The following is a 25374-nucleotide window of genomic DNA, read 5'->3' as shown; positions in this document are numbered from 1 at the left end:
ACCAAGCATTTAAACAAGCTTAGGCTCCCTAATCAATGCTATGTTCACTAGTCCTACTGCCTACTTATTTAGCAGCAGAAAATATTTACTTGGCAAAAAAAATAATTTTTTTGTTGGGAAGAATCTTCCTGAGTCAGATCCTGAAGCCCAAATTGAGACCGTTTTGTGCTTTCTTTCTTGAGAAACAAATGACATTGCTTTCTGTTTCTTTATCAAGAAATATTGGGCTTTTCTTCCTGGTAACATTGGATTTGTTCACATGACTTTCAAGGGAAAAGAAGTCAGACAGGAGCTACCATTAAACGTCTTTTTATTGTAGTCTTTAATGTACATGCAGAATTAAAAAAAAAAAAAAAGGTGTCAGTTATATCTGTAAGCATATAACAACAATGTAAGTGTCCTGGATCAGCAATGTATTTGGATTAGGGACTAATAGCTGTAAGTGAACAGACATCTTTCAGGATATACAGTTTATATGGTAGATCAAGAAAGTTTTCCTCAGAGTGATTTTCCTCATAAAAAGATAAAATATTTCTTGTTTACAATCTCACTTGTTTCTCATACTGAAAAAAATCTATAATAGTACACTCTTCATTATGTACATAGAAAAACATAAAACTATATCCATACCAGTGTCTGTTTTAAATGCAAACAATAGTAGTTAATAGCTTTGTAAATTTTTTGTGCACCCTCCCCAGCACCCACCCCCCTCCCCCTTTAAAAATGCAGCATTTCTTAAAGTTTTCAATGCTTTGGCAGAAATTGAGCCGAAGGCACTCCTGTGTTAGGTAAAGCAATATGTGAAATATCAGCACTAAATAAAAAAGCTGTAGGTGTACCAGACAGCTCCATGCTCATCCCAAAGACCAAACCTTGCACACTCCGAGGTCAAGAACCGGCTTGCTGGAGATCCCAACTGGAGCAGGCTCAGGCCCCAGCTTGCTTTACAATTAAGCTGATTAGCCTCACAACTATTTTTACAAATGCTTCACGCAAACCTTATGAGGATACAGAGAGCATCTCTGAACACAGTATTATCACGAGGGCAAAAAGCTCCTGCAGATCACAGCATCAGAACATGTCGCAAAGGCTTTGCTTTCTTTGCACTTTGCGACATGGTAGATTCACACAACACCCTCTATTTAAGACTTCCTGGTGTTGCAGCTCAGCTAAAAATGAACAAACCAACCCACAAATGTGAAGTTTCTGAACCATCTCTTGTGATGGATTAGTTTAGACCCAGCAAAGCATCCTGAAAATAATCTGTGCATTAGTGGCATGCAGACTTCTGCTGATAGGGAAGTTTTGAAAGCTGATAGAAAAGTTTCTCAGGGGCAGCTCCTCCTTGGCCTCGTGTAGCTTGTGTTTGGCACACCTTCATTTTTCTTGAAACTCAGGGTCATCTCTGGCATACCTGTGATACGTATTTATATGAATACTTTGGAAAAAAATAAACCCCAGAAGCCTATGAGATAAGCACCTAAATGCTTGCTAAGGGATGTATCATACGTCACAGTCAGAAAAACATTTCCATAATGACCAGTTTTAGTTCTCAACTGCAGTTTGCTTCTGCAATTCTAGCAAAGGTTGAAAAACCAGTGGATGCAAACTTCCAAGATAGAATGAGACAGAAAGGCACTGACTGAAGCTTTTTATGCACCTGAAAAGCTCTCACATGTCGTTGCCTCCAACCTGATAAAGTGTTAGATTTTTAGGACATACATTAGTTCAGTAATTTGTTTACTTTACTAATTTATTCATAATGCACCATATCTGACCATGACTGTAAATAGCTGCAGTCAACTGACAATCCAACTGAAAAAGAACATTCTGCTAAAACCTGCCAGCTGGTCACGTTCATTCTGCTGCAATAGCTCTGTGCTCTTTGGCCGCAATAAAATGAGTGGCTTTATAGTGTTGGAAAGCATTTTTGTCGTTCTTCAGTATCACTGTGGATTTATCTCACAAGGAATGAAGGGTGAGATCAACCGGCATCCAACAACACTTCAGTCTCTGAACTGAACAGCCAGCAAAATGATATGCAGCTGGCATGGAAGAATGGCCATTTAAGGTTAGTTTGAAATGCAGACTGAAAAGGAAAAAGAAGTAAAAAAAAAAAACAAACCAACAAAGAAGCAAGTAGTCCAGTAAGAATAAACAGTAGGAAAAGAAACTGAGCAAGCATTTCTTTGTTTTGGGCCAGTATATCCACCACCAGTTGCTGTATGCTGCTTTGAGGAACACGAAACTGGCACCAAAACACTCCAAACAACACAAACCCCCCACCCCCTTCCTAGGCTGATGGCTCTCCTTGAAATGTCTCTCAAATCTCTTTCCGTACTGTGGCTCGGATGCTGCTGAACATTTTGCCTATGGCCTCAAAGAGTGGGTCGCAGAACGTGTGGATGCAGATCGAATAGACGCGGCTAATGCACTGGATCTCGATCAGGTAGCTCCTTATGCACGGCACCACCGCCCAGATGTGCAGGAATGACAAAATGGCAAAGTAGATGCCCCAGATGAGAGCCATAGGAATGCCAAAGATTGCTGACAGTAAACGGTAAAACCAGTATTTCGTTACAGTGAAGGTGGTAAAACTGGCCTTCCAAATCCCATCAAAGCTGTGTGTTCCCTCTGGCTCAGCAATCACATCTTCAAAATCAATCTGTAGCAAAGAACACAAAGTCAGGTCAGTCAGATGTTTGCATCAAGGATGGACTCCAGAAACACCTTCCCTGGAGAGCAATGGTCCCCTGCAACAAAACACCGAAACATGTACTTCCTACATCTTTTTTCATCTATACTATCTATACTATCTTTTTTTCAGTGACTACCAGGGAGCCTCAATGATTAGCTCAAAGTTAGACAGATATCTAACTTCTAGATGGAGATGTCCAAAAACCTGAATATAGTTTCCTATTCTCCTACAGGCCTAAGAGTGCCCTTAAAGTCTACCTAATAGGCAAGCCAAGTGAACAGAATCATCATGCTTTCATTGCCTGACATAACTGTTAACACATCTTTATGACTGGAATAAATGCAGTCAGTACTTTGGCTTTTTACACACCCCAGGCGTGTATCAATAAGATGGGTTTTATTCCCCCGATTTTTCCCCATCTTTCCTTGCATAGCATTGCTGAATTTTGACAGTCAATAAACACTGAGGCTAGCTATTTAAATATATACTTTGAAAGAGGCATAGATAGTTCTTAGTAGATGGAAAAATAAAATGCTGGATTTATGTCGGCATCAGGTGGAGCCCCTCCTTAGTCTGAAAGGGTGAGGGAGCTCTTTCACGTTGTTAAATGTTAAGGAGGCTCTTCACATTAGTACCGTTTTGTTTTAGCCTATCCTGTTTATGTGATAACACCCTCCTCATGAAAGACATGGCCAGGCTAACATATTAATATTTAGAGGAAACACAGTCTTCCACATTTTTCATAGTTTTGACTATTCATAAATCGTTCAGAAAGTCACCGAAGGAAGCAGAGCATTCCAACAGACATATTTTACAGCTCTCTGTTGAAATACTGAGCAATTCAGGAAGCTTAATTGTCATAATATTTCTATTAGAAAATTAACAGAATTGTGATGATGGTTCAGCTCCATGTCACACAAACATGTGTTTGATATAACCCACAATACAGGATATTTAATTTAGTTAGCACAACGAATTGTATAGGTACTGCACTCAACAGGAAAGAGAACATCACAACGCTATTCCTCTGCAAGGAACTAAATGACTGTTTAAATTAGATGAAAGAAAAAAAGAAACTGCATTTCTGGGTCTGGATCCCCAAGACAGATGATAATGCTACAGTAAGGGAAGATAAAGAGGAGCAGGGTAAGTATGATATGGGCCAGTGGCCACAGAAACTCGGGCAACAGTACCTTAGCATGCTGGAGGGAGGTGCTTATACGTGCACTCAGTGTAAGAATTGCTTACACTGTAGGAAAAGGCTCACAATAATTTCTTTTAATCTAAAATATATATAATAATTAGAAAGAACTCCTCCCTCTCCTGTTGAATCTTCAGTCACCTTCAAACGGAAGTTGCCAACAAAGGGAAAAATTCTATAAAACAAAAAAGATAATTCCAAAGCAAAACTGCACAGTCTAGGTGCAATTTGCTTGAAGGGCTTGAAAGTCCTTGGGTGGAAACTTCTGAATCATCTATGATATCAGATATCTTGAATGCCTAACATCAAGCTGGCTTAATTCAACGTATTACTGGGCAAAAACATCACTCTCTGCCAGTGCTTCTCTCTAGACATCATATAATGCAAACTAGAAACCTTTTCTTTACCAGCTACTCTGAACTAGGCTCTAGTGATCTGAAAGTGATCTACGATTCATTGGGATGGGAATTCATCGTCATCATCATCACCATCACACCTAAAGTTAGCGTTTGGGTTGAAATTCTGCCTCCACAGAAACCAGTGACAGACTTCGCGCCGGCAACACATCTCAGTGCTCCACACCTGTCCATACACGTTTGCAGAGCCAAAAGTCTGCCTGGACTTTCTGAAACTGAACAGCATGATTTCAAATAATAGCTACAAAAAGAGAAAATGAAAAGAGGGTGTGACTCATGGGTTTCTTTGCAATAGCTCTACAGGTATCCAGTAACCTCTGCCTCTGTAGGTCATGTGCATGAATTTTTGGTACAAAGCTTAGAAACAGTCTCCTTGAAATCAGTGTCTCAATACAGCATAGAAAGTACATTACAGTCACTGCTCAGTGAAGACATGAAACTGGAAATTATTTGGACACTGTATTTCAGTGGGTGCAAGACTGAAGCTCTGGTGGAAATAACTAATTCTGGGGAAGGCATCACAGGCAACAATATGCTCTCAGCTTTGGTTGTGGGCTTATTAAATAGAAAAGGTTATATCTGGGGACTAAACAATTGGCAAAAAATAGCTTTATGAAGTACACTGGCCATAAAATAATTACATGAATTGGTCATTAAAAGTTAGTGGCAGTCTGGTAAGACAGAGCAAGGAACTTTCCTGGATATATTGTTATCTTTTTACCAAATGAAACAATAAGATGTCCTTCTATCCATCATTGCATTTTAGGACTGCATCATGAAAGAGAGAAGTAAAGGTTGTACATGTATACAGGGAGAAGTCAATAGCATCTGCTGATGACGGCATCCAATTATCTTATTCTATTATCTGTTCCTGGCCCCTCACCCCAAAGATGTTTTCAAGATCTGTATACTGTTCACTGAAATCGATTTCATTCAACTGAGTACATGTTGGAAAAACATATGCCAGCGTTTATGGAGCAAGTATATTTCCTTTTTGGAATACACAAGCAAGCGTACTTATAGTACCTGTTTCTGCAGCTACTCAAAAGCAAACTTTCCATTATAGTCCATATCCCCTGTTAGCTCATTGTCAAAGCAAATGGGTGTTTTTGACTTACCATCAACGTTTGCCTTGAAATCAGATAGTAAGAATATGCAGATGATGGAAAAACCCAAGATGATTACAGCAAGAAAAGGTTGCTTCTCAAAACATGAAGACTGCATCATGGTTAAGCATAGCCCTCTCGTTCTAAAACTTCTGGGAATTTATTGCATGCTTCCCACCAGCTGATGTTGTGTTGTGATCCTTGGCAGGCCCACCTTGTGCACACAGCCATCACACAGCACTTCAGCGTGTCGAGGGCTATTCAGGGTCAAGCCTGAAGTCTTCTCATTTAGTTCAGTTGTGGTAGAGTCTATCTTGTGTTTTTTCAACTGGCTGATAAGGGAAATATTACATCTCAGCAGGAAAGCAAGTCTGTATTGAGCTCCATCAGCCTTTTCATGGTTATATCTTTAATTTAGCTAAGTGGGACCTATTTTTATCAGCAAAACATATTTTTGGCATGTAAAAAGAAACCATAGGCTAATGTGAACTTCCTAGAACTTTAAGTAACGAATGGCCTGTAATTTGATTCCTTTCAAAATAATTCATTATAATGAATGTTTTACTGAAAAATGGAAGCCAGTAAACTCATTGGTTTTCAAATCAAATAGTAAAGTCTCTGTATTGGCGATTCTCAGTACTAACGTTTTTAGCCTGGAGTGCACTCCAAGATGTCCATGGAGTTAATCCTGGGGAGCAGACAGAAGAATCATGCCATGTTACATTTCCAGATGGACAGCCCCATTCTCATTCCAGGAGATGATGCTAATATTAGAACATTTATGATATATCTTTGGCCAAGATTTCCCAGCTCAAGCCGTACACAGTTGTCCTAAAAGTACTCAGGAATCAACGTGCCTGTGAGATGATAATAGCCACCAACAATTGTCAAGAGGTTACTTTCTTGGAACAATTTCAACAGCTCTTGGAATGTTTCTACCGATGCACGGAAGCTGAATAGATGGCCCTGTAGGAATCATAGCTGATGTCTCAAAACCGTATCTTTCCCATTTCGTTATCCCTCATGTGACATGTCCAAATTGTTCCAGTTTGAATAAGGGAGATAACCTGGATACAAGATTAAAATGAAGCTGTTATGTCCCTGAAAGCCATAATAATGTTCTGAAATTATGTACATGTCAAGAGAGTCCAGCTACAACTGGAACACAAACCTCTGCAATGCTGTCCGAATCCAGAATTACCCACAGTAGTGTACAGTCTAAAGAAAGGCAAGGATTTGAGGTAAACTGAGTTCTTCCACTTCTCAGCTGCTATCAGATCACATACAGGTCCACTGACTGGGAAATGCTCTATTTATTTCACTGTTCAGGCAGTACAGATAAGTCCTTACGCTGCAGGAACTGAGATATCACCCAGATTCTTCCTGCATCAAACCACTCCCATGAAAGATCCTGTTTTTAACTCATAGGGATCAGTTCTCCACAGGCAGCAAGAGGAATAGGTGACTGGATGCATTTTCCTGGATGCATTTTGCCTTGCCCTGCATTACGTTTACTTCACTTGGATTACTCACTCCTCAGTCTCTCCTATTAATCTCCTCTGGTTTTTAGTTCAGCAGCACTCGGTGATGGTGAGTGTCATCAGGCTGATAACGGGAGTCCAACTGAACTAAGTAAAGTAAAAATAGGACCAACAGTAGAAAGAGAAGTGGCCAGAAATATGAACCGAGGAAGAAAGACACTCTAATTTCTGGAAATTAATCTAACTGGCTTGCAAGGTTAAGATGCTTTTCTTAGGTTATTGTTCTTGAGGCCACTTTTGCCAAAGCATCATGTGCACGTAGGTCTGTGAAGAACTCTGTTTTATCTACATAAAGGCACGCTTAGGTTAGGCACAGGTCTTGTTCAGTAGACTGCAAGTTCAGCATGCAGCTTGCTCCTGCAGAGCTGTCAGGGTGTGCTGTGGAATCGCATTGAGTTATTTGCCAAGCTAATGAAAATGCAGGCACGTTCACTTGTGACAAGGAGAGAAGCAGAGGAAATTTGTTTTGACCCTTTAAAGGATGCTAATAACTTGCTACAGCCTTCTGTTTCAGCCAAAGCTATTAAACACTATCAACTCCTGTCCCATGCCTACAATACACTTCCTGACTTCAGCTGTTCTTTGTTTCCTACTATTCAGTTTGGTAAAGCCAGTTTTTACATTGCTTGAAGCTTTTGTCTGAGTCTGCTATGAGAATTACCGCAGCTTCTTTTGCTCTGCATATGTTTATTAAACTTTTACCAGGAAATTAAGGAACCTGCTTTGATTCTAAAAGAGATTTATTTACAAGAAAGGGAAATGGTATGGGGAATTTATCTTCTTTTTCCAAGGTCTGTTTAAAGAAAAAAGCAATTAATTAAAAAAGCTTAGCAGTGTCAAGTTAACTGTTTTTTTTTTTTTCTGAAAGAAAACCCAGCTGACTCAAGAATACATGCTTTATATATGAAAACAGTTGACCTGTTGACCTTGCCACTTTAGTCCCTATGTATCAAAACCTGGCAGGCTGGAAAGGTATCTTCAATTCCAATCTCAAATTGCCTACTTACCAGTTATGCTTCTCCTCAAAAGGTTGTTCTCTGGGGTATGTAATATCCATTACACAGAAAAATCTACTGTGCTGGGTCTATCAGAAAAAAAATTAAGGCCATCAGCATTTTATGGGGGTTTTGACCTAATCTACATCTCTGTAACTGTAACTATAATTATTTAAATCTTCCTGTGTGGTAGCTGTGTGCTGCTACTGTGCTTCGCAGCATGCAGTTAGCATAGACAGGCACCACCGCTACTGCACTGAGGAGGAACCCAAATAGCTGCTGAGGATGCCTACATTTTTGAGTGCCATCAATATCTTTTGGAGTCAGTGAAAGGATGCAGAGAGATCCTTACTGGATCTCTCTTGACTGATCACTAATACCTCCAATCAGGCAAACCGTTTAAATACGCACACAACCTGAAAAATGTGAACTGTCCCACTGATGTCAATATGCTTACATGCCCTGCCAGACCGGAGCTATAGTCAATTCTGAATGTGTATTTATACAAGAAAGAGTCACAAGCTAGTTTTCTTCGCATTTTTAGCAAAGAGTATGGAAACTGTCTTTACTGCTTACCCTGTGCTGTGTTTAAACAGTTTTTTCCTTGATACCAAGAGAGTAAGCATAATATTGCTTCACCATATTACATTGTGCCCGACAAGACTCGAAACACATACAGAACAAAGCAGATGCAATTTCTTTTTTACGCTGCAATAAATGCAATTCAACGTCCTTTAAAGAAATACTCTATAGAAGAAAATGTGGAAAATAGCACAAAATGACAAGCCATTCTATGGCGTGAGTCACATATGGGAGGCGACATTCCAGAAAGGTGCAGCACTACCAACTCTGCAGAACGCTGTGCTGTGTGTTTTTAAAAATAAGAGAACCATAAGCACATGAGATCATTATTAGGTTTTGTACTTCCACATACTATTTGGAATTTTAAAATTTCCAGTTACAGTGCTTGGAGAACAAAGGCATCACAGCAGCAGGGGAAAAAAAATAGTTAAACAATAAACTCACAACCATTCTGTTAAATCAGTGATATCAGCTAAACACCTAAACGTTTTATTAATTCTTGGAAATACCATGTTGCCACATCTGCTGATGTTCGTCTTCCTGACCACTACCACAGTTTATCAGAAAATGATGAAAAGGCATATAAGGTCATTTCTACTGAATCCGAGGAAAGAGCATGGGGGATGTTGGGACTCAGAGGCGTAATGTTGCTCTTCTCTCTTCCCCCACCTCCCAAGACACCAGGAGACGCGTTCACCCTTTTAAGAGCATTCTGTAATCTCCACCCGGCAAATGTTCACCTGCAGTTATGTAGAGAAGCTGGTACTTTGTTCCTGAAAACACCGAGCTTCATGATGCCTAGATGTTCTACTTCCTCACTAATGGTTGTTTTCCACAGCAAACATTAAGTGCTGATAGGTGTGTAGTAAAAGCAAAATTCATTCTATTCCAAAGTATTTATATGAGCCTCAGACTATAGCATAGGTGACTACAAAACATGAACATCCAGCAGTGTTCAGAGATGGGATAAGTTCCATCCGAAGACAAGAAATCACCTTGACTATTGGTATGGTGGCCAGCATCTAACAAGGGAACCCCAAGAGTCACTCCAGGCTGGGGTGCAGCAAGATTAGGCTCTGCCTGTTAACCCTGAACTCTGTCTTCAGAGCACACTGCTCTTCTGGGGACTCGCCAGATCAGCGGGCACATCACTCACCCCTTTGCACAAAAAAAGAGATGCTATGAACACAGATGGCTAGAACCATCGTTTTTGTGTAAGGCTGGTTAAGTACAGAAAAGCAGCAAGTAATTCCAAAGTGAATGAAACCCTAAACAAGTAAGCAGAACAGTTCCACCCCAGTTACTCGTTCAAACTGACCAATGAATTGGCCTCACGTTCCCTGCCTCCCTGTGCCTGCTTTCTATAATACGGCAAGAAAAGTGTTCTCTTGGCAGGTCTCTTAATGGAAATCGTGAATCTTTCCTGAGTACTGCAGAGTATGCCAGAAAAGCAAACAATACTTTAACAAACAAGGATATTCATGTTGGAAAGTAGAGTTTAAGGACTACACTCTTGTAGCCAGAGAAGAAAACCGGTCTGGTCAGGACTGATACCTACTGCACACATAACAAATGTTCAAATGCATTATGAAAAATGATAAGTAATGTCATGACATAGAAAAAGGTTATGACTGCAGATCACCATGTTGCAAACTGAAAATCCCTGAAAATAGCTAAAAAATAATTTGCTACTAATTACTGAGAAAACAACTTCCTGTTCCCTGCCCATGCTGAATTACTGATTACATACCAGAAAAGTCCTGGTGATGGGCTTTGTTTTATCAAATGGGCAGGCTCATCAAAATCTGCAGGAGCACTCGTGAGAAAAATGTGACTGATGCACCAACGGGTCGGCGCTGTAGCAACCAGCCACTCTCCAGAGATCTCTTCCTGCAGCACTTGCCTGTCCTGTCTCACTATAGTCCTGCAGAATGAGAGACCAGCAGCTTCAAGGAGACACCTGCACTCCTCCAAAACACAGCAAAACTTCCTATGCAGGTGGGGTACCATGTCAGCCAGTTCCTTGGAAAATATGTTGATGTTGTGAGAGTAAGCAGTCAGAAAATAAAGTAACTATTTTCCTCATTGGAAACTGGGCTGCTGGGAGGTTATTGCCATTTTCCTAAAGAGAATCTCTTCAGAAGCTCTCTCTGGTTTATTATTTGGTTCATGTTCCACAGCTCCTTGTTTGATACAGTTATTTTAGCAAAGAACTCTGGTATGTTCGTGTATATGTACATCCACATGTGTCTGTCCACCTGTATGTTTGAAGAGGTATATTCATCAACATGAACACTGGGATGAAGTTTTGACTACACTAAAGATAATGGGAATTTTTTTATTGATTCCAGTGGGGTCTGCAGTTAACCAGAATCCAGAAACATCAATAAAAGTAGAGATGTTCTGTAAACAGATTTGTATTTTATACATATAATATAAATATATCCATATTATATTATTATATTGCCCTCAGTGCAGGTTTACAGACCTGCTATTAAGGCAATAAACCGCTATTAAGTATAACTTTTTAGAACTTACTCTAGCTTCATCCCTCCTAAATTTTGGCACTAATGGCAAATGGAAATATAGTGATTTTGGACTCTTCAGTAGTGCATGGACAGAGACAGGCATCTTTGGAGGGAGCCTTAGATCTGGAAAATGTGTTTTTCTCTATCGTTTGCAAAGGGAGTAAGGAAAGGAGACACTTAACTAGGTATACTACCCACAAACACATTCCTATTAACTGCTGCAATTCTTTTTGGCAAATCTGTGTAATTTGTTCTCACCTCTTCCCTCGTCTCAACCTGAACATGCTTACTGCTGACAGTGAGTGTGCAGTGATGCCCGGCTGTCTCTTCTTTCCTTTAAAGAAACTTTGCTAATGCATTTCTCCTGTTAGAAAGTTTTCTTTCTTATGGAAGATCTGAAGTTACTGATCCTTACATACGACGTAACTATTTCTTTAGCATTTCACAAAAATCAAGATATCATTAGTCTACAGTTTCAGTCTTGTCACAAACTGCACTAGAACAGACATACATGAACTCGGACTTCATAAAACAACAGAAGACTTTACGGCTCAGGTCTACAGGCGATATTAATTTGATCTTGAGGGCAAACCGATTATTTTTTTTTGGTAGCATTTGCTTGAATTCTGAGAAGGGATTTCAAAGTTGACAGCGGAAGTGTTGCAATCTGATTATGAGACTCCCTTAGGCTTTTTTTGAACTTCAAATATAAATACAGCACAGCAGGGGTTTGGACAGGGAATGTGATGCTATCACCTTTGGCTGTGACAGCATCTTCTCACTTCCTACGTACAAAGCTGAATTTATCAGTTCCCCCTTACTTGAAAATAAAGTACATGAGCCAGGTAAATAGAAGACTACTGACAAACCCGATCCTTGTACAGCCCCACTAAACATCTATAGCACAGCTCCTTGGCTATCTTGAATAAAATTGGGTCGAAGTTTCATCAATTAAAATCTCCTTAGAGTGGGGATAGTGGTACCAAAATTATTTGTCCTTCTGAATGCTAATCTGATGACATAATTTGACAAGAATGATATTGCATAAAATTCAAAGTTTGTTTTGAAACTATCAAAAGACGTTTTCATAAGAAATCTGCCAGAAAAGGGACTAACAGAGTTAAACCTGCTTCCCCAATAAATCAAATTAAATTAAATGGCAAAGCTTCTCTTTCATCTTCAAAATAATATCCTTTTTAGGTCAAGATGTTTTTTATTACCATCATTTTTCTGAAAAGAGAGATGGTAGTTCTGGATAAAAACACTCAAAAAAAATCATTGCTGATGTAGATTTCATTCTGCTGTCTGTTTATTACAAAGGTATTAGAGCTGTGGGAAATACAAACTTATCTTAGTTTAGAACTATATCTCTCTCCAGTTTTCCAGAGATCACAAATTTTATGGGATCATACACGTTCATTTATACTTTCTTCTCTCTGCTGCCTAAAATATAACAAAGATCAAATTCTCACTGGGAACCTTAGGGGCAGACCACCCTACTGTACACATTTATTCATCTTCCCCCCTGGAGAGTTTTGGATTTCAGGGTTTTTTTGTTGTTTGTTTTAGCCATCCAGAGTCTCTGCAACAGAAGACAGTATTTCTATCCATACAGTGTGCTAAAAATTATAAAATTATTCAAATTGTTCTTAAAATTTTCTAGCACATAAACTGAATTATGTTGAATTTATCAGAAACTAGAAGTATCTGTCTCCTCTGGATCTGAGATAGTGTTCAATAAATTCTAACAAAAGGAACATCCATGCTGAATGGTTGGCTCTGTCCCCATGACCATCAAATGAACATTTTCCTATGGAGTTATGAGTCATGTTCATCATGCTAAGCAAGAAGGCAGTGCATAAGGCTTTAATAATACTATGAGCTTAAACACAAACACATTTTTCTGAGAAAGAAGCTTTCATTAGAATAGATGCCATTATTATCTGTAATCTTATGAACATTCAGAAATTCCATGCCTGGGAACTCTATCGTGCAAGAAAACTGTTTTTCAGAACTCTTAAAACCTTGCTCAGACGTATGAACTGGCACTCATGATGACTCTAGTTTTCAATCTTTCACTCCTAGACTAGCCTTGGAAGCAATATTTGAAACAGGATTGTGTTGTGTGGGTAGCCAAAGTCAAATATTGGAATATTCTTGCATTTTAAATCTAAAACCCACAGCCGGATGACACAAAGCTTCAGAATCATTTCATTTAAACAGAGTTATGTAAAAGTGTCATGTCTAAACTATATGTACTGTCAACGAGGGAAACATTTGAGAGCCTTTTGAGAGCACTGCTCATCCCAGTCAGACCAAAACTCTGGGATGTGAACCTGCCTCAGAGGCATCTAACTTCCATCCCTACCAACAGCGAGAGCCCAGATGACAAGCTGGGATTAAAACATACATTTTATATTTATATTGATGTGTTCAAGCCTATGTACGTATCTGTTTTCTCAGGACTTTTAATTGCTGAAAACAAAGAAAAGGGGTCTGCATGAAATTTCACTCAATTCCTTGTTTTGGAAAAAGTGCCTGACTTGAGCTCTGCTTTTGCCTCATTTTACTATGTTGAAGAGCAGAACTCTGTTCCCCCCGGGTGGACACCTGCTGTCACATCAGTGATGGTCCTCAGTGCCTTAGCCCACCCCCCTGAGAAGAACAGGGGACAAATCCTGCTCTCCTTCCAGAGGTTCTGAGGTGCGGAGATGCGAGGTGTTCTGCCTAGTCATCTCTGTGCATCTTACACCCTGCTGAGCGCAACAGCGAGGGACTGTAATGGCGAAGGACTAAACAAAATGGCAAACTGCTTTTTACAAAAGCTCTCTTTTTATTAGGAAGCAGCAGAAATTGTAAATGGCTTTAAAATGGCTGAGTAATACTTTCCTCCCTAACGCCTGCATAAGGCTGTTATGGTATTTGTCAACATCTGACTAAAAATTCCAGACTTTTCCTTGCAGTACACTGGATTACCCTTAACTGCATTAGCCTTAAGTGGAAGGCACAAACACGTAACTGTTTAAAACTTGGTACAAAAGTTCTGCATCCTTACATCTGTAGCCAAGTACTGGATTTTTTTTTCCAGAGAGAAAAGGACTCCTATGCAACAAACAGCAGACAGACACCACTTGTTTAAAACAAAATCATAATGATGTTCTGGATGGTAGACCCGGCACAGGCACACCACCACAGGAAAAAACTGTAATCTGGCGGCACATTTGGTCCTCACTGGTCCCAGAGGAGGTGACTTTGCAGGGCTGGCTGCAAGGACCATCCTCATCCTGAGCAAGCTGAGAAGCACAAGCTGCAGAGCTGGCTCCCTCCTCTGCTTCTCCAAATGCAGTAAACTGCGCACACGTGACCACAGATACTTTGAGAAACCGAACTCCGAAGAGTTGGAAGGCTGTAATTGAGCCATACTGTGGAAAACACAAATATTGCGTTGGGAAGCAGGAAGGACAAAGGCTGAACTTCAGGCACCTTCAAGCAGGTCCTGGGTCATCAGGGAATGAATGAGAGAAAAAAAACAGCCATCAGCTTTCTATCCTGTTTGTAGCATCTTGTCACACGTAAATAAAACCTGTGGGACACAAGTCCAAGTGTAGCATTTTCCAGTGAAGGACATACGAAATAGGTACAACGGTAAGGCAAAACAGCTGCATAACCACCAGCTTCTCCCTCCTCGCCTCCCGCATGACTGGCCAGCTTCACAAGCCAGTGCCTCAAGGAACGGGACCACCATTGCACGTTCTCCTCCCGCCAAGGTGACGCATGAGGGCAGTCATACGAGGAAGAAACTCCTTCCTTTCCGCTCCCTGCTGAAGGAATTGGAACAGGAAGGAAATTCTGGTGATTTTACTAGATCGTGCTTCCTCCAGCACAGAGCTGCCAACTCCGCTGCCTGCGGCCCTCAGGTTCTCCAGGCCTCATTGCCAGCCCCCTTGGAACAGAAATCCAGTCATTCCCACTTTTCTGCAAACCTCCTAGCACTTAGCTTCCACTTGGTAGCTAACTTGAAGATAAAGTGTAAGCAAAGTCGAGGTCACCAATAACTTTGCTTTAAAGCTGCTCCATGCGTCTAGTTTTATTTATAAAAGGATCTCGACCAGGTCTCTCCCTCTTGCCTGCACCCCTACCCTGCTGCTGCCTGCACTCCCTGCTGCAGAGGCAGCTGTGCAGATGCCTTGTGTTGCACACCAAGGGAATGCGTCTCCTGCTCCTCACAAGCAAGGGTTATTTTTAAAATGTGCTATGGGAAGTATTTGAATGCAGACAACACTGAGGCCTTTTAGAGAGCTGCTTACAGAGCAGATTCCTAGTTCTCTGTCTAATCATTACTATTTCATGGCTGACTGATTTGTCCCCAGTTTCCATGCTATTGTGCCTCATAGTCAAGTGGCAAGAAATGCATTAAACGTTTGGTAAAAAGCAGAAGGTTCTGAATTTAGAAAAATGCAATGGCTCCAAACAAAATTGAGCTAGGCCTGAACCGTATTTCTGGCTTTACAACACTCCTGAACATTGTTTTTTCTCTGATTTTCAGTACCTGAGACTGAGGACTCCTGTTTTTACACCTTGCCTGGATGGTTTACAGCTGAAGTAAGAAAGGCAGATGCATGACAGAAGGGGACTACAGACTGATGGCTAAGGCAGGAACTGAACCTGTGTATCTACAACCCAATTCAAACCTGTCCCCTAGGTACTGGGTCTGAACCTTATTGCTACATCTAATAGGCTGAACCTGAAAACAGTGTCCAAATAAACCCAAATTGTGGCAAAATTCCTCTCTCTACTTTCCGGGTTGAACCTATCCATGAAATACTTATAAAAACCAAAGTGATTATTATTTATGCTTTTAACAAAACAGGAAAATGTTGCTTTATGATGCCCACATTTTTTACAAATACTGCTGGGTTTATGACACAAAACACACTCCATCTGGTTAACACCAAATTCATTTTGGTACATTCCTGTGTCTTGATGTGAGTACGTGCACTACCAGGAGCCCACTTCCTGACCCAGAGGCGGTACCGGTATTCTGCCTGTTTGCAGGTTTTCAATGAATGTGTTGGCCCGCAACTATTTCAAAACAACAAACTGAAAAAAATTGTTTTTTCCATTACTATAATTCTTACTTCTTAGCTTTCTTTTAGATGATTGAGTGTAAGAAAGCTTTCTTAATCATTGCTCCTGTGGGAGGCGGAGAAGGCAGGATGGGCTTTGTATGCTTGTTACTTTTAAGTCCGTTAGGAGTTTTTTCCATCAGTGGTATCCCTCTTTTCCCAGCAGGATCTTTCTTTCCCTAGTTAGGTTTGTGGACACCCAGATTCTGATTTGCTTGGGGGCTGTGACTCATCCTCAGAAGGTCTGGTTGCTTTGGGGACTTCTTCTGTTGATGTACGCAATAAGCCATGATGCAGTCTCATTCTTCAGCTCTTGCATTCCCTGTCTACCCAGCTGCTCCCCCGTGGGTAGAAGAAAAAATAATTGCTCTCTCCTTTTTTAAAAAATCAATCATTTTAATGGACGTTTTGTACCATTGGGTACACAGATGATTTTTTTCTAAGGAAATAAAAACTATGCCTTTTCTTTTCTTTCTAGATGGCAAAGCTGACAATGGCTCCTTAAAGATGTAGCCTGCTTTGAGGGATAAATGTTAGCATTGGTCCAGCATGATGGCTAGCTGTATTTCCATTTTGTGTTGCAGTCAGTGGAATCTGAGGTAACTCAGGACCTTACTATATTTTCTGCACAAAGCATGAATCATTTTACTGACATACATTCAGGAACCAGAGTCCAACCTTCTGATTCTCTGGAAACAATGCAGTATTTTTTTTAATATTTTTTTTTTCAAAAACAGGTCTTCCTGACCAACAAACGTGGTGAACTGCACACACTCTCACTACTGGGCACTAAATAAGCCAGCTAGTGGCTCGGTCACCCACTGCAACTCCCGTTTTCACCTAGGTTCTGACAAGCCCAGATGACAGCCTCCTCAGTTTTCACAAGCATAGTATAAAATTTGTCTGCCAAAAGAAAAATCAGCATTATGATTTTTCTGACCGAAGTCACTACAAGATAAAATCTCCATCGACCCTTTTTTGTCGAAAACAGTCTGACTCCGATTTAAAAGCCCAAACAAAACACCTAGAAAAGGGCCCCCTAAGGTTTTGCTTAGCTTGTTTCATCGTTTCTTGAGGGAAGGAAAAATGCCAAGGAAAACAAAACAAAACAAACCAACTACACACATCCAGAGGACCACCAGGACCTCTGATCTTGCCCCCACTTGGTTCAGGGAGGGTTCCCTGCCCCGCAGGCCGTGCCCAGCTGCGCACAGCGCGGGCTGCACCGGCCCGGTGCCGCCTCCCTGCCCTGCCCCTCCACGCGTGCCCGAGGGAAGGAAAATCCCTCTGCCGGTGCTACATCAGGTCACGCAGCCTTTTTACTCCGCTCCCCCGGTCCCGGGCGGGATGCGGAGCGGTCCCGCCGGCACACACAGCTGCAGGGGCCCGGCGCCGGCCCTTGCCCCGGAGGGACGCAGCGCGCGGCGCCCGGCGGGGAGAGTGCAGGCAGCCCGCTCCGGGGGGGCAGCCCGCTCGGGGGACAGCCCGCTCCGGGGGGCAGCCCGCTCGGGGGACAGCCCGCTCCGGGGGACAGCCCGCTCCGGGGGGCAGCCCGCTCGGGGGACAGCCCGCTCCGGGGGACAGCCCGCTCCGGGGGACAGCCCGCTCGGGGGACAGCCCGCTGCGGGGCACAGCCCGCTCGGGGGACAGCCCGCTGCGGGGCACAGCCCCCCGCGCTGCGGCGCGACCTGCCCCGGCCAGCAGCGCCCGCGGGTGCCCCGGCCCGCCGCCCGCCTCTCCTCTGCACGCTCTCCCTTTTCTTAACCAAAACCAAAAGATAGATAAATTACGGCAGCCCCCCCCCTCCACCCCCACCCCCAGCCCTTTCCCTCCTTCAGCAGGTGGAGGCAAGCGGTTCACGGGCTGCTGTCGCCCTGGCACTGCCCGCGCACTCCGCCTCGGCAGCACGGGCGGCTGTCGGGAACCGGCATCGCCCCTCGCCCCGTCTCGCCTCGGCCCCCTCACCTTGACCACGTCGTCGTTGAGGTGCTTGGGGTCTCGGTTGACCAGGTCGATCTCTTTGGTGTGCACGTCGCGCACCGCCTTTTCGCTCAGCTCATCTGCCATCATCTTGTTGTTGGGCTTGTAGATGTTGCCCTGCTCCCTGACGGGCGCCGTGTACAGAAAGCCCTGCGGAGAGGGAGAGGGAGAGCGGGCGGGAGGGGAGAGCCGAGCCGAGGAGGGCAGGGCAGGGCAGGGCAGGGCAGGGCAGGGCAGGGCAGGGCGGGGGGCGGGCTGGGGGCGGCGGCCCCGGGGCCCACGGGGTGCGCGGAGCGGCGGGAGCCCCGCTGCGGGCCGGCTCTGGCTCCGGCTGTGTCACGGCGGCCGCGGGGCGCACAGCACACCCCGCGGTGCCCGGCCCGGCACTGCCTCCCGCTCCCGCCGCCAGGCGGCCCGGCCCCGCTCCCCGCGGCGTTGCCCCAGGGCGGAGCGCCGCCGCCCCTAAGCGGGGGGGGGCAGCCGCGGCCCCCACGGGCAGCTCCCGGGGTCCCCCCGCAGCGCCGTCCCGCAGCGCCGTCCCGCAGCGCCCTCCCCGCGCCGACCGGAGCACGGCGCGCTCCCCGCGTCCTCTCCACCCCGGCGCCCCCCCCGTGCCGTCCCCACTGCGCTGATCCCACCGTACCGCCGTCCCCGCACGGCCGTCACCGTGCCCCCGTCACGCCTGCCCTCGCCGTGGCGCCCTCCCCGTACGGCCGCCACCACGGCGCTCTCACCGCGGGCCCGACTCGGTCGCAGGGGAAGAGACCCCCGGGACCCCCGCCCCGCTGTCCCCCGCCCGCAGGTGCCCGGTTGTCCGCCTTCCCCGCCGGATGCCGGCTCCGCCGCCGACCTGCCCCTGCGCCCCGCTCCCCTGCTGGCCGGGGGGCTCGGGGGGGCGCCGAGCCGCTGCAGGTACTGGGCGGCGGACGGGCGGCGGGGCAGCCGGCGGGGCGCTCGAAGAGTCCCGGCTCCGTCCCCGCGGCGAGCCCTACCTCCGAGTCTACGTATTTGGTACCGGACATGCTGCCGCGGCTGGCTGGCGGCTCCGCCGCGCCTCTCCCTGCGCTATAACTTGCGGCACCGGAGGCAGGAGGATCCCGCTCTGCGGAGCGGCCGGCCAGGGGGAGGTAGCTGCGCGGCAGACGGCTGGCGGCCGGCCAGGGGCTGCTCCCTGCCCTTGGCTGCGGCGGGCGGCAAGCCGCGGCGGGGCCCGGCGTATCGCAAGGCGGCGGGGAGCCGTCGGGGGTGGGAGGGGAAAGCAGCTCCGCTCCGGTAACCTGGGAGCTGGCGGAGCCGGTGCCGGATGCTTGGGCCATGCCGCGCGGGGACAGCGACACGGCAACAGGGTCCCCCCCGCGACCCCCGGCAGCAGGTCCGCGCTGCTGGGCTGCGGGGGGCGAGGGGGCGAGGCGGGGGGCGAGCAAGGAAGCAATGAGGAGATGGAAAACTTTAGTTGCGTTTCCACAACTCCCAGAGCAAGCGAGGCGTTTGTAGGGCTCCCTCCGCCCCCCCGGCACTGACAATGGTTCACACATAGTCATCGCAGCCCCAGGAACAATTGTGGAAAGTTGGACATCCTTGGGGTGAAGAAAAAGAGATTTTCTCAACTGGTTCATTTCGAAACTATGCAAATATTTCACAGTTCTGCACTTCAACTGTGCCATATTTTTCCCGGGAGGAGACTGACCCGTGCATATCTGCCATGCGTGTTAACCACGGGGATTTAATGTAAAGAGGAATGGTGGGACACTGACGTTTTGCAATGCTCTGTTCTCAAGGTCCGTCAGAGGCTCAGGGGCATATGTCGGTGTAAAAGCATGAGGATTCATCACTGTATTCAAGATGGTTTGGGTCAGGGTTGCAATGACACTATACATCTATAAACTATCAATTATATTGCGCCCCCCCCCTCCTTTTTTTTTTTTTATTTTGGTGCTTGCAGCCATCAGTTTTCTTTTAGAAAATCAGACTACGATGAAAGATTTGTAACAGTGACCTTATTGTCATGCCATTTAGCACAGAATTGCAGCAACAGAAGTAGAAAATTCTTAACCGCTGTATATGTGGCTTTGGTGATTCAGTAGAGAAATGACCTTGAAAAAACGGCTGGCTAAGATGGATGTAGGCTCACAGATGTAAATAACTTCACCTGTTGAAAATGCAGTCCATACGGGCATGTATTACTGATACGGTCATCAGTTAGCAGTGAACTTTCTTTAAGAGTTTATATTGCTCATAAACTTTAGAACAAATACTTTGGATGGATGTTTTCCAACTTTCCAGGTTAGCTGTAATTTTTAAAATTAACCTTTTTATTGATGCAATAATTCATTAAGGCCATCATTAAAATATCTTCAGCTGTCCAAGCGTTTCAGTGTGTGCATGGAGTCATATGGGTGTATTGAAGGACATAGTAGCTGCGATTTTTCAATCCATCTGAAAAAAACAATTACAAGACAGTTCTTTGTTTCCATACCTAGGAAAATTTTTCAATTAGTCAGTGTCCTGCACATAAATCAGAAGATTTTGATCCATCATTCAGTATTGCTGCATATCTCAAGGATGGCTGAAAAAAAGAGGCGCATTTGTTAATTTGAAATGCTGAATCGGTCTTGGAATGGTTTCTGCAGAACCACAGCGCCCTTTAAAAGAAATTTCTGAATCATGCAGCACTACTGCAGCTAGAAGAATATCGGAAGCTGGTGGAATTTATAAGCTTTATGAGACGAATCCCAGAACAGGCTGCATACAAACTGCAATGAACCATCACATCTGGTGAACCTTAGCAGTGCTCCCTTGAACTTGAACACCAAGAGGATGTCCTACAATGAAAAATGGCATGGGATACAAGTTGTAAGAGTGAGGAAGTTACATCTGCAGAGATGGATAGGGATAGAGCCGTGGCCCGTCGCCTCTAGCACCGCTGTATAAGCAATGCACATACACTTCACAACCAGAGGCTTGGCAGGGATGCACGCAGAGTTCTGCAAGGAGCTCCCATTACGTGCAGCACAGGAGTATAGCTTAGCTGCGAAGGGCCTGGTAAAGGCTTGCAGGAACCTTCTCAAAGTGCAAAGGCACTGGTCCCCTTCTCAGTTACTATGAATGGATTTATCCAGGGTCACCTAAAATTGCCAGGGGTTGTAGATGCCTAAGCTGGCCTTGGAATGCCACCCCATCTGTCTTTTCATTGGGTTTTGCTGTGTCTTTAGGAGCCCAGGTCAGCTGTTCAACAGAACTATATGTTTCCCTGGCTGGCCACCTCACTGCCTTTCTTCTTTCTCCATCACACCAGCCTTAGGCATTTCACGCCTAATTTGTAAAAAAAATTTATTGCTCCAAAGTCTTGCTTTAACTGAACTTCCAAACCTCATGATTACCTTAACTGAGAACTTACTCTAAACACGGAGCAAAGTTTGTGCAAGTTATGACCTGTTCTTTCCGTTTTGAGAAGAGGAAAGCCTTTGGTATGGGTAGGAAATATTCCTTCCCAGAAGCCAGCGAAAAAATACCCCAACAACAACAACAAAAAAAAACGAACAGAAAAAAAAAAGGATTGGACAAAATTCCTCAAAAAACTGTCAGAAAATGAGTCATGAAACTTAACTGGATGTGCATGACTGCTCACTGAGTGTCTTTGTCTGGTACCAAACACTCCCTCTCCCTCCACCCCGCACCCCCACCCCCCCTTTTTTTTTTAGGCTTGTGTAATATTTCCAGTTATGGTATTAGCAATACTCCTGATATATTCCAATGTCAGCAAGATCAGAATCAGCCCTGGGAAACTGTATTCTTTACGTATAATTTCCCCAGCAGCGAGGCTGTCAGATAACAGAGGCTGTCAGCAAGCAGCCTGCCATATGCAGAGCATTTAAAAACCTGAGGCTTAGGAGGGGAAGAACATTGCTTTTTTTAGTGTCTTCTGTTCAACTGCTTAATCACGTCATTTTAAGTGCATTTTTGGATGTTTTGCTGAGCTGCCAGAACTGTTAGTAGTGAGCTTTTATCAGCCATGCTAGCATCCTTACCCTGCCGCCTGATAACAAGCGTCGGGATGGGTTTAACATGCAGGCCAACGTTTTGCTCATTCCATTATTGACAGCCTTGTAGACCTGGAGGATTCATGGTGGTCATCCTGTCCCCGCTGTCCAGAGGATTTCTGTGTTTTATTTTATATGTCACTGGAGCAGAACTTTTCCGCTGGGATGGGTGCGCCTCGCCACCAGTATACAGGACCACACTTTCATGTATGTGTTTGTTATTTGGCCTGTTTGTTCCTGGCATCAAAGGCATCTCACATGCCTTCCTTCTCCCATCCTCTAGTTAGGAGTGATTTCCTTTTTCATGGAAGAGCTGCTGCCATAAAACATTTCACAATAGCCTGAGGGCTAGAAAAAGTAATCCAACACTTGAGAGACCCAAAATAAATTTTTGCCTGTCTGAGGTGTGCTAATGCATTTGGACTCACTCCGGGAAAAGCATATTTTGAGAAGTGCCCTATTTGCTGCTGTGCAGTAAGTGTATTTTAAGGGGTCTGAGGCATTCTCTTCCCTTCTTTTGGGATTCAGATTGGGTTTAGATGTGGGTAAGGTGCCAAGTTGCTCAAACGAGCAGTTCTGGGCATGGCCAAAGTAAAACTGTAGGTACTGAGGGGAGGTTACGTGAAAGGGAGGTGCCTTCTGAGTTTAGACATGTTCCTAGCTGGGTGGCAGCTGGGCAGGGATTTAAACACTGACTCTCATCTCAGTCGTGCGGTAGGTGTGTACATTTTTTATTAGAGCTAGTCCCTGTAGGTCTTGATCAAGACAGCTCGTAACTGCCTTGGTTGAAGAAGCAAATAGACTGAAAGCTTTAATTCTGCCAGACCTTGTGCAAATCGTCACTCTTTTCTCAACCCTTTTCAGTGTCAGATTTCTTGACAAATACCAAGCTGGACCATGAACATTGGTTCATGTTGGCACTGTTCTGTACCATTCTGCCAGTTCCAGCACATTACTAACTGTTCAGGTGTCTTATGGAAACACCAGACTGTGAGAACTAGTCTCATTAATGGGACTTAAATACCCACTCCTTGAGGCTTATGTAGGATGGGACTTTTTGTCACTGAGCTCTGCTGTCTAAGCGTTTCATGGCCAACCCTAGGTTATAGCTGTAGCATTGTGATAGGCCTGATTGATAGTGTGAAGTGAAAAGTAGGTCCACTGGGTGAAAAAGCAACTTTTATTAAATTGAGACAGTTGGAAAAATAGACAAGCTTTCCCCAAAGTTTGAAATAAAAGTGTGAATCTCTACATTTTATTCCGTTTAAGTCCCTAAAGTAGGATCTGATCCAGTGCCTTGTGAAGGGGTCCCCGTTTCTCTCACTTGCAGTTGGAGGGGGGAAGCCAGACAACAGACAAAACTGAACAGCAAACACAGGTGACACTCACCCCTGGCCTCAGGTTGTGAGAGAATCGTGTAGAGAAGAACTTGCTCCACTACCTACATGAAGCTCTAGTTGCTTCCATAAACCTCCCCAATTTCTGCAGCTCATGTAACTTTTTATGTAGCAGAGGAAAGGAGCGAAGCCAAGCCAAACGTTTTGCACTGATCAGTGCAGAGCGTCTTCTCTGGAGGATGATTCAGAGAAGGAACCTATCTCAGCTCCTCTGAACTGCCTCTACAGGACATTTTCTTTTTGTTGCAATAAGCTTAGGAAGGTTAGTGTCACCAGGCTAAAATTAGCCTTTATTAATTCTCCCCTCAGCTATAAATCTCTGCATGAAGAAAGCACCTCAGTTTTAATGCATAACTGCCAGTTTAGTATACCTGCTGGAGGCCTTCAGCTCTAATTTTCATGAGCACAGTGTACTAACAGACATAGTTAGTTAGACATAGACTAACAAACAACAGAATATCTGGTGTTTGACCTTGTTCCATTTCCATTTTTATTTTTAAAACCCCCAAACACATCTATTTTCCCATGTATTTTAAAAAGAGATTTAATACAGCTTAACAGCAACACTTTTATCTCTGCAGGTGGGGAACGATCACACCCTGTAAAAATAATGGACTTACTGTTCTTTGGCTTCCACTAAACAGGAGTGTGTGGTCTGAGGTCCCAGAGCTGTCCAGAACATCCCAGGATGTTCTGAACTTTTCAGTCAGTGTATGCCTAAGTGAGCTTTTTGGATAGGTGGGGAAAAGCTCCTCATTTACTAATAGATCAAAGTTTCTGTTAAGAATTTTTTTCAATTTATAAGGTGAACAAGTAGGGTAGGAAAAGATAACATACAAATGTAAAAGCTCTAGGATTGGATTAGAAGGATTTTATGAAATAGCTTTCATAAGGAGGCAGGTTAAATTTCTTGGTGAATTCAAAGAAAAAAGTCCATAAACACAAATCTGGGGTTAGTTCTATATGCTAGTTGTGATCTTCATGAAAAACAAGGTGCTGAAATATTTTGCGTGACAGAACAATCTCCAGCTTGTGATTATAAATCTAAGGCCTGCAGTAACAAAGGCAGGCTGTAATTGGAACATCTCACACTTTTTTATTTATTTATCCTCATAACTCCACCGTGGTCTACCCTTGTTAAGAGCAATAACATTTTCCCCATTCCTTTGCAGGGAAGAAGGTGCATCGAAGTAGATGACCTGAATCAGGTGTAAATTTTCCTACATTTGTTGCAGACAATGAGACTAAGTTTCTGGACTCCCTTGTGCCTAAATTCTCATTTGTAAGTTGCTGTTAAGGGATCAGCTGGGATGGCTTGTCCACATTTCAAACAAATTGGAGACGAACTTAAGGAACCTACCTCTACACCAAAGATGACAGTTCAGCGTCAGTGCCCACTCAGTCCCTGTTGTCCGATAATGCTGTAAGCTATTGACAGCTTTAGCTGTGGCAGAGCTTCGGGATGTCTGTCAGAACTGTCAAATCCACAAAATCCAGAGAATACTTGCCAGTCAGAGTTGCCCAAGGCAGATTCACACCTAAGTATTGGAGAGTCTGTACATATTCATGCTTCCTTCCACTCCTTTCATGGATGAAGTAAGCCCATTTGCCAAGCATGTAATATTTTAGCCTAAGCTTAACAGTGCATTCGGTATTTTCTTACATTGAAAACACATCTTCCAAAGAAAGATACTGCTATAAAACATGTAAGAAACTAACAGCTTTAATTACAAGCTTGCTTGAGTCTTGCAACAGCTAGAGAAA

At 44.1% G+C, this 25374-nt stretch overlaps 1 protein-coding gene across 3 annotated transcripts; it reads right to left on the bottom strand.

The window, feature by feature from the left end:
• Nucleotides 1-293: 293 nt before the first annotated feature.
• CAV1 (caveolin 1) lies at nt 294-24027 on the bottom strand. Of its 3 annotated transcripts, XM_080391036.1 has the most exons (4): nt 19166-24027; nt 18159-18323; nt 7970-8046; nt 2672-6488 (listed from the first exon to the last, which is right to left on the bottom strand). In XM_080391036.1, exons 1-4 carry the CDS (start codon nt 19835-19837, stop codon nt 6443-6445), a joined length of 960 nt encoding a protein of 319 aa, XP_080247162.1. In that variant the 5' UTR covers nt 19838-24027; the 3' UTR covers nt 2672-6442. The 3 variants fall into 3 exon arrangements, with proteins under 3 accessions (XP_080247160.1, XP_080247162.1, XP_080247161.1); XM_080391034.1 differs by lacking the exons at nt 2672-6488; nt 7970-8046 and adding an exon at nt 294-2665 and having other exon boundaries at nt 19166-19879; XM_080391035.1 differs by lacking the exons at nt 2672-6488; nt 7970-8046 and adding an exon at nt 8054-14489.
• Nucleotides 24028-25374: the final 1347 nt, after the last annotated feature.

Source organism: Falco punctatus (genome assembly GCF_963210335.1).
Source record: "Falco punctatus genome assembly, chromosome: 6".
Taxonomy (NCBI): domain Eukaryota; kingdom Metazoa; phylum Chordata; class Aves; order Falconiformes; family Falconidae; genus Falco; species Falco punctatus.
The sequence above is the reverse complement of the archived record's forward strand: the minus strand, read 5'-3'. Positions and strand labels throughout refer to the sequence as shown.

Excerpts from the sequence above, each read along its gene's own strand:
- CAV1 (XM_080391034.1), bottom strand. The coding sequence starts at position 19,837 with ATGGCACAGTTGAAGTGCAGAACTGTGAAATATTTGCATAGTTTCGAA. Across the intron at positions 18,324-19,165 it reads CCAAATACGTAGACTCGGAG|GGCTTTCTGTACACGGCGCC; the intron begins GTAGGGCTCGCC and ends CCCTCTCCGCAG. Across the intron at positions 2,666-18,158 it reads TCAACGACGACGTGGTCAAG|ATTGATTTTGAAGATGTGAT; the intron begins GTGAGGGGGCCG and ends TCTTTGCTACAG.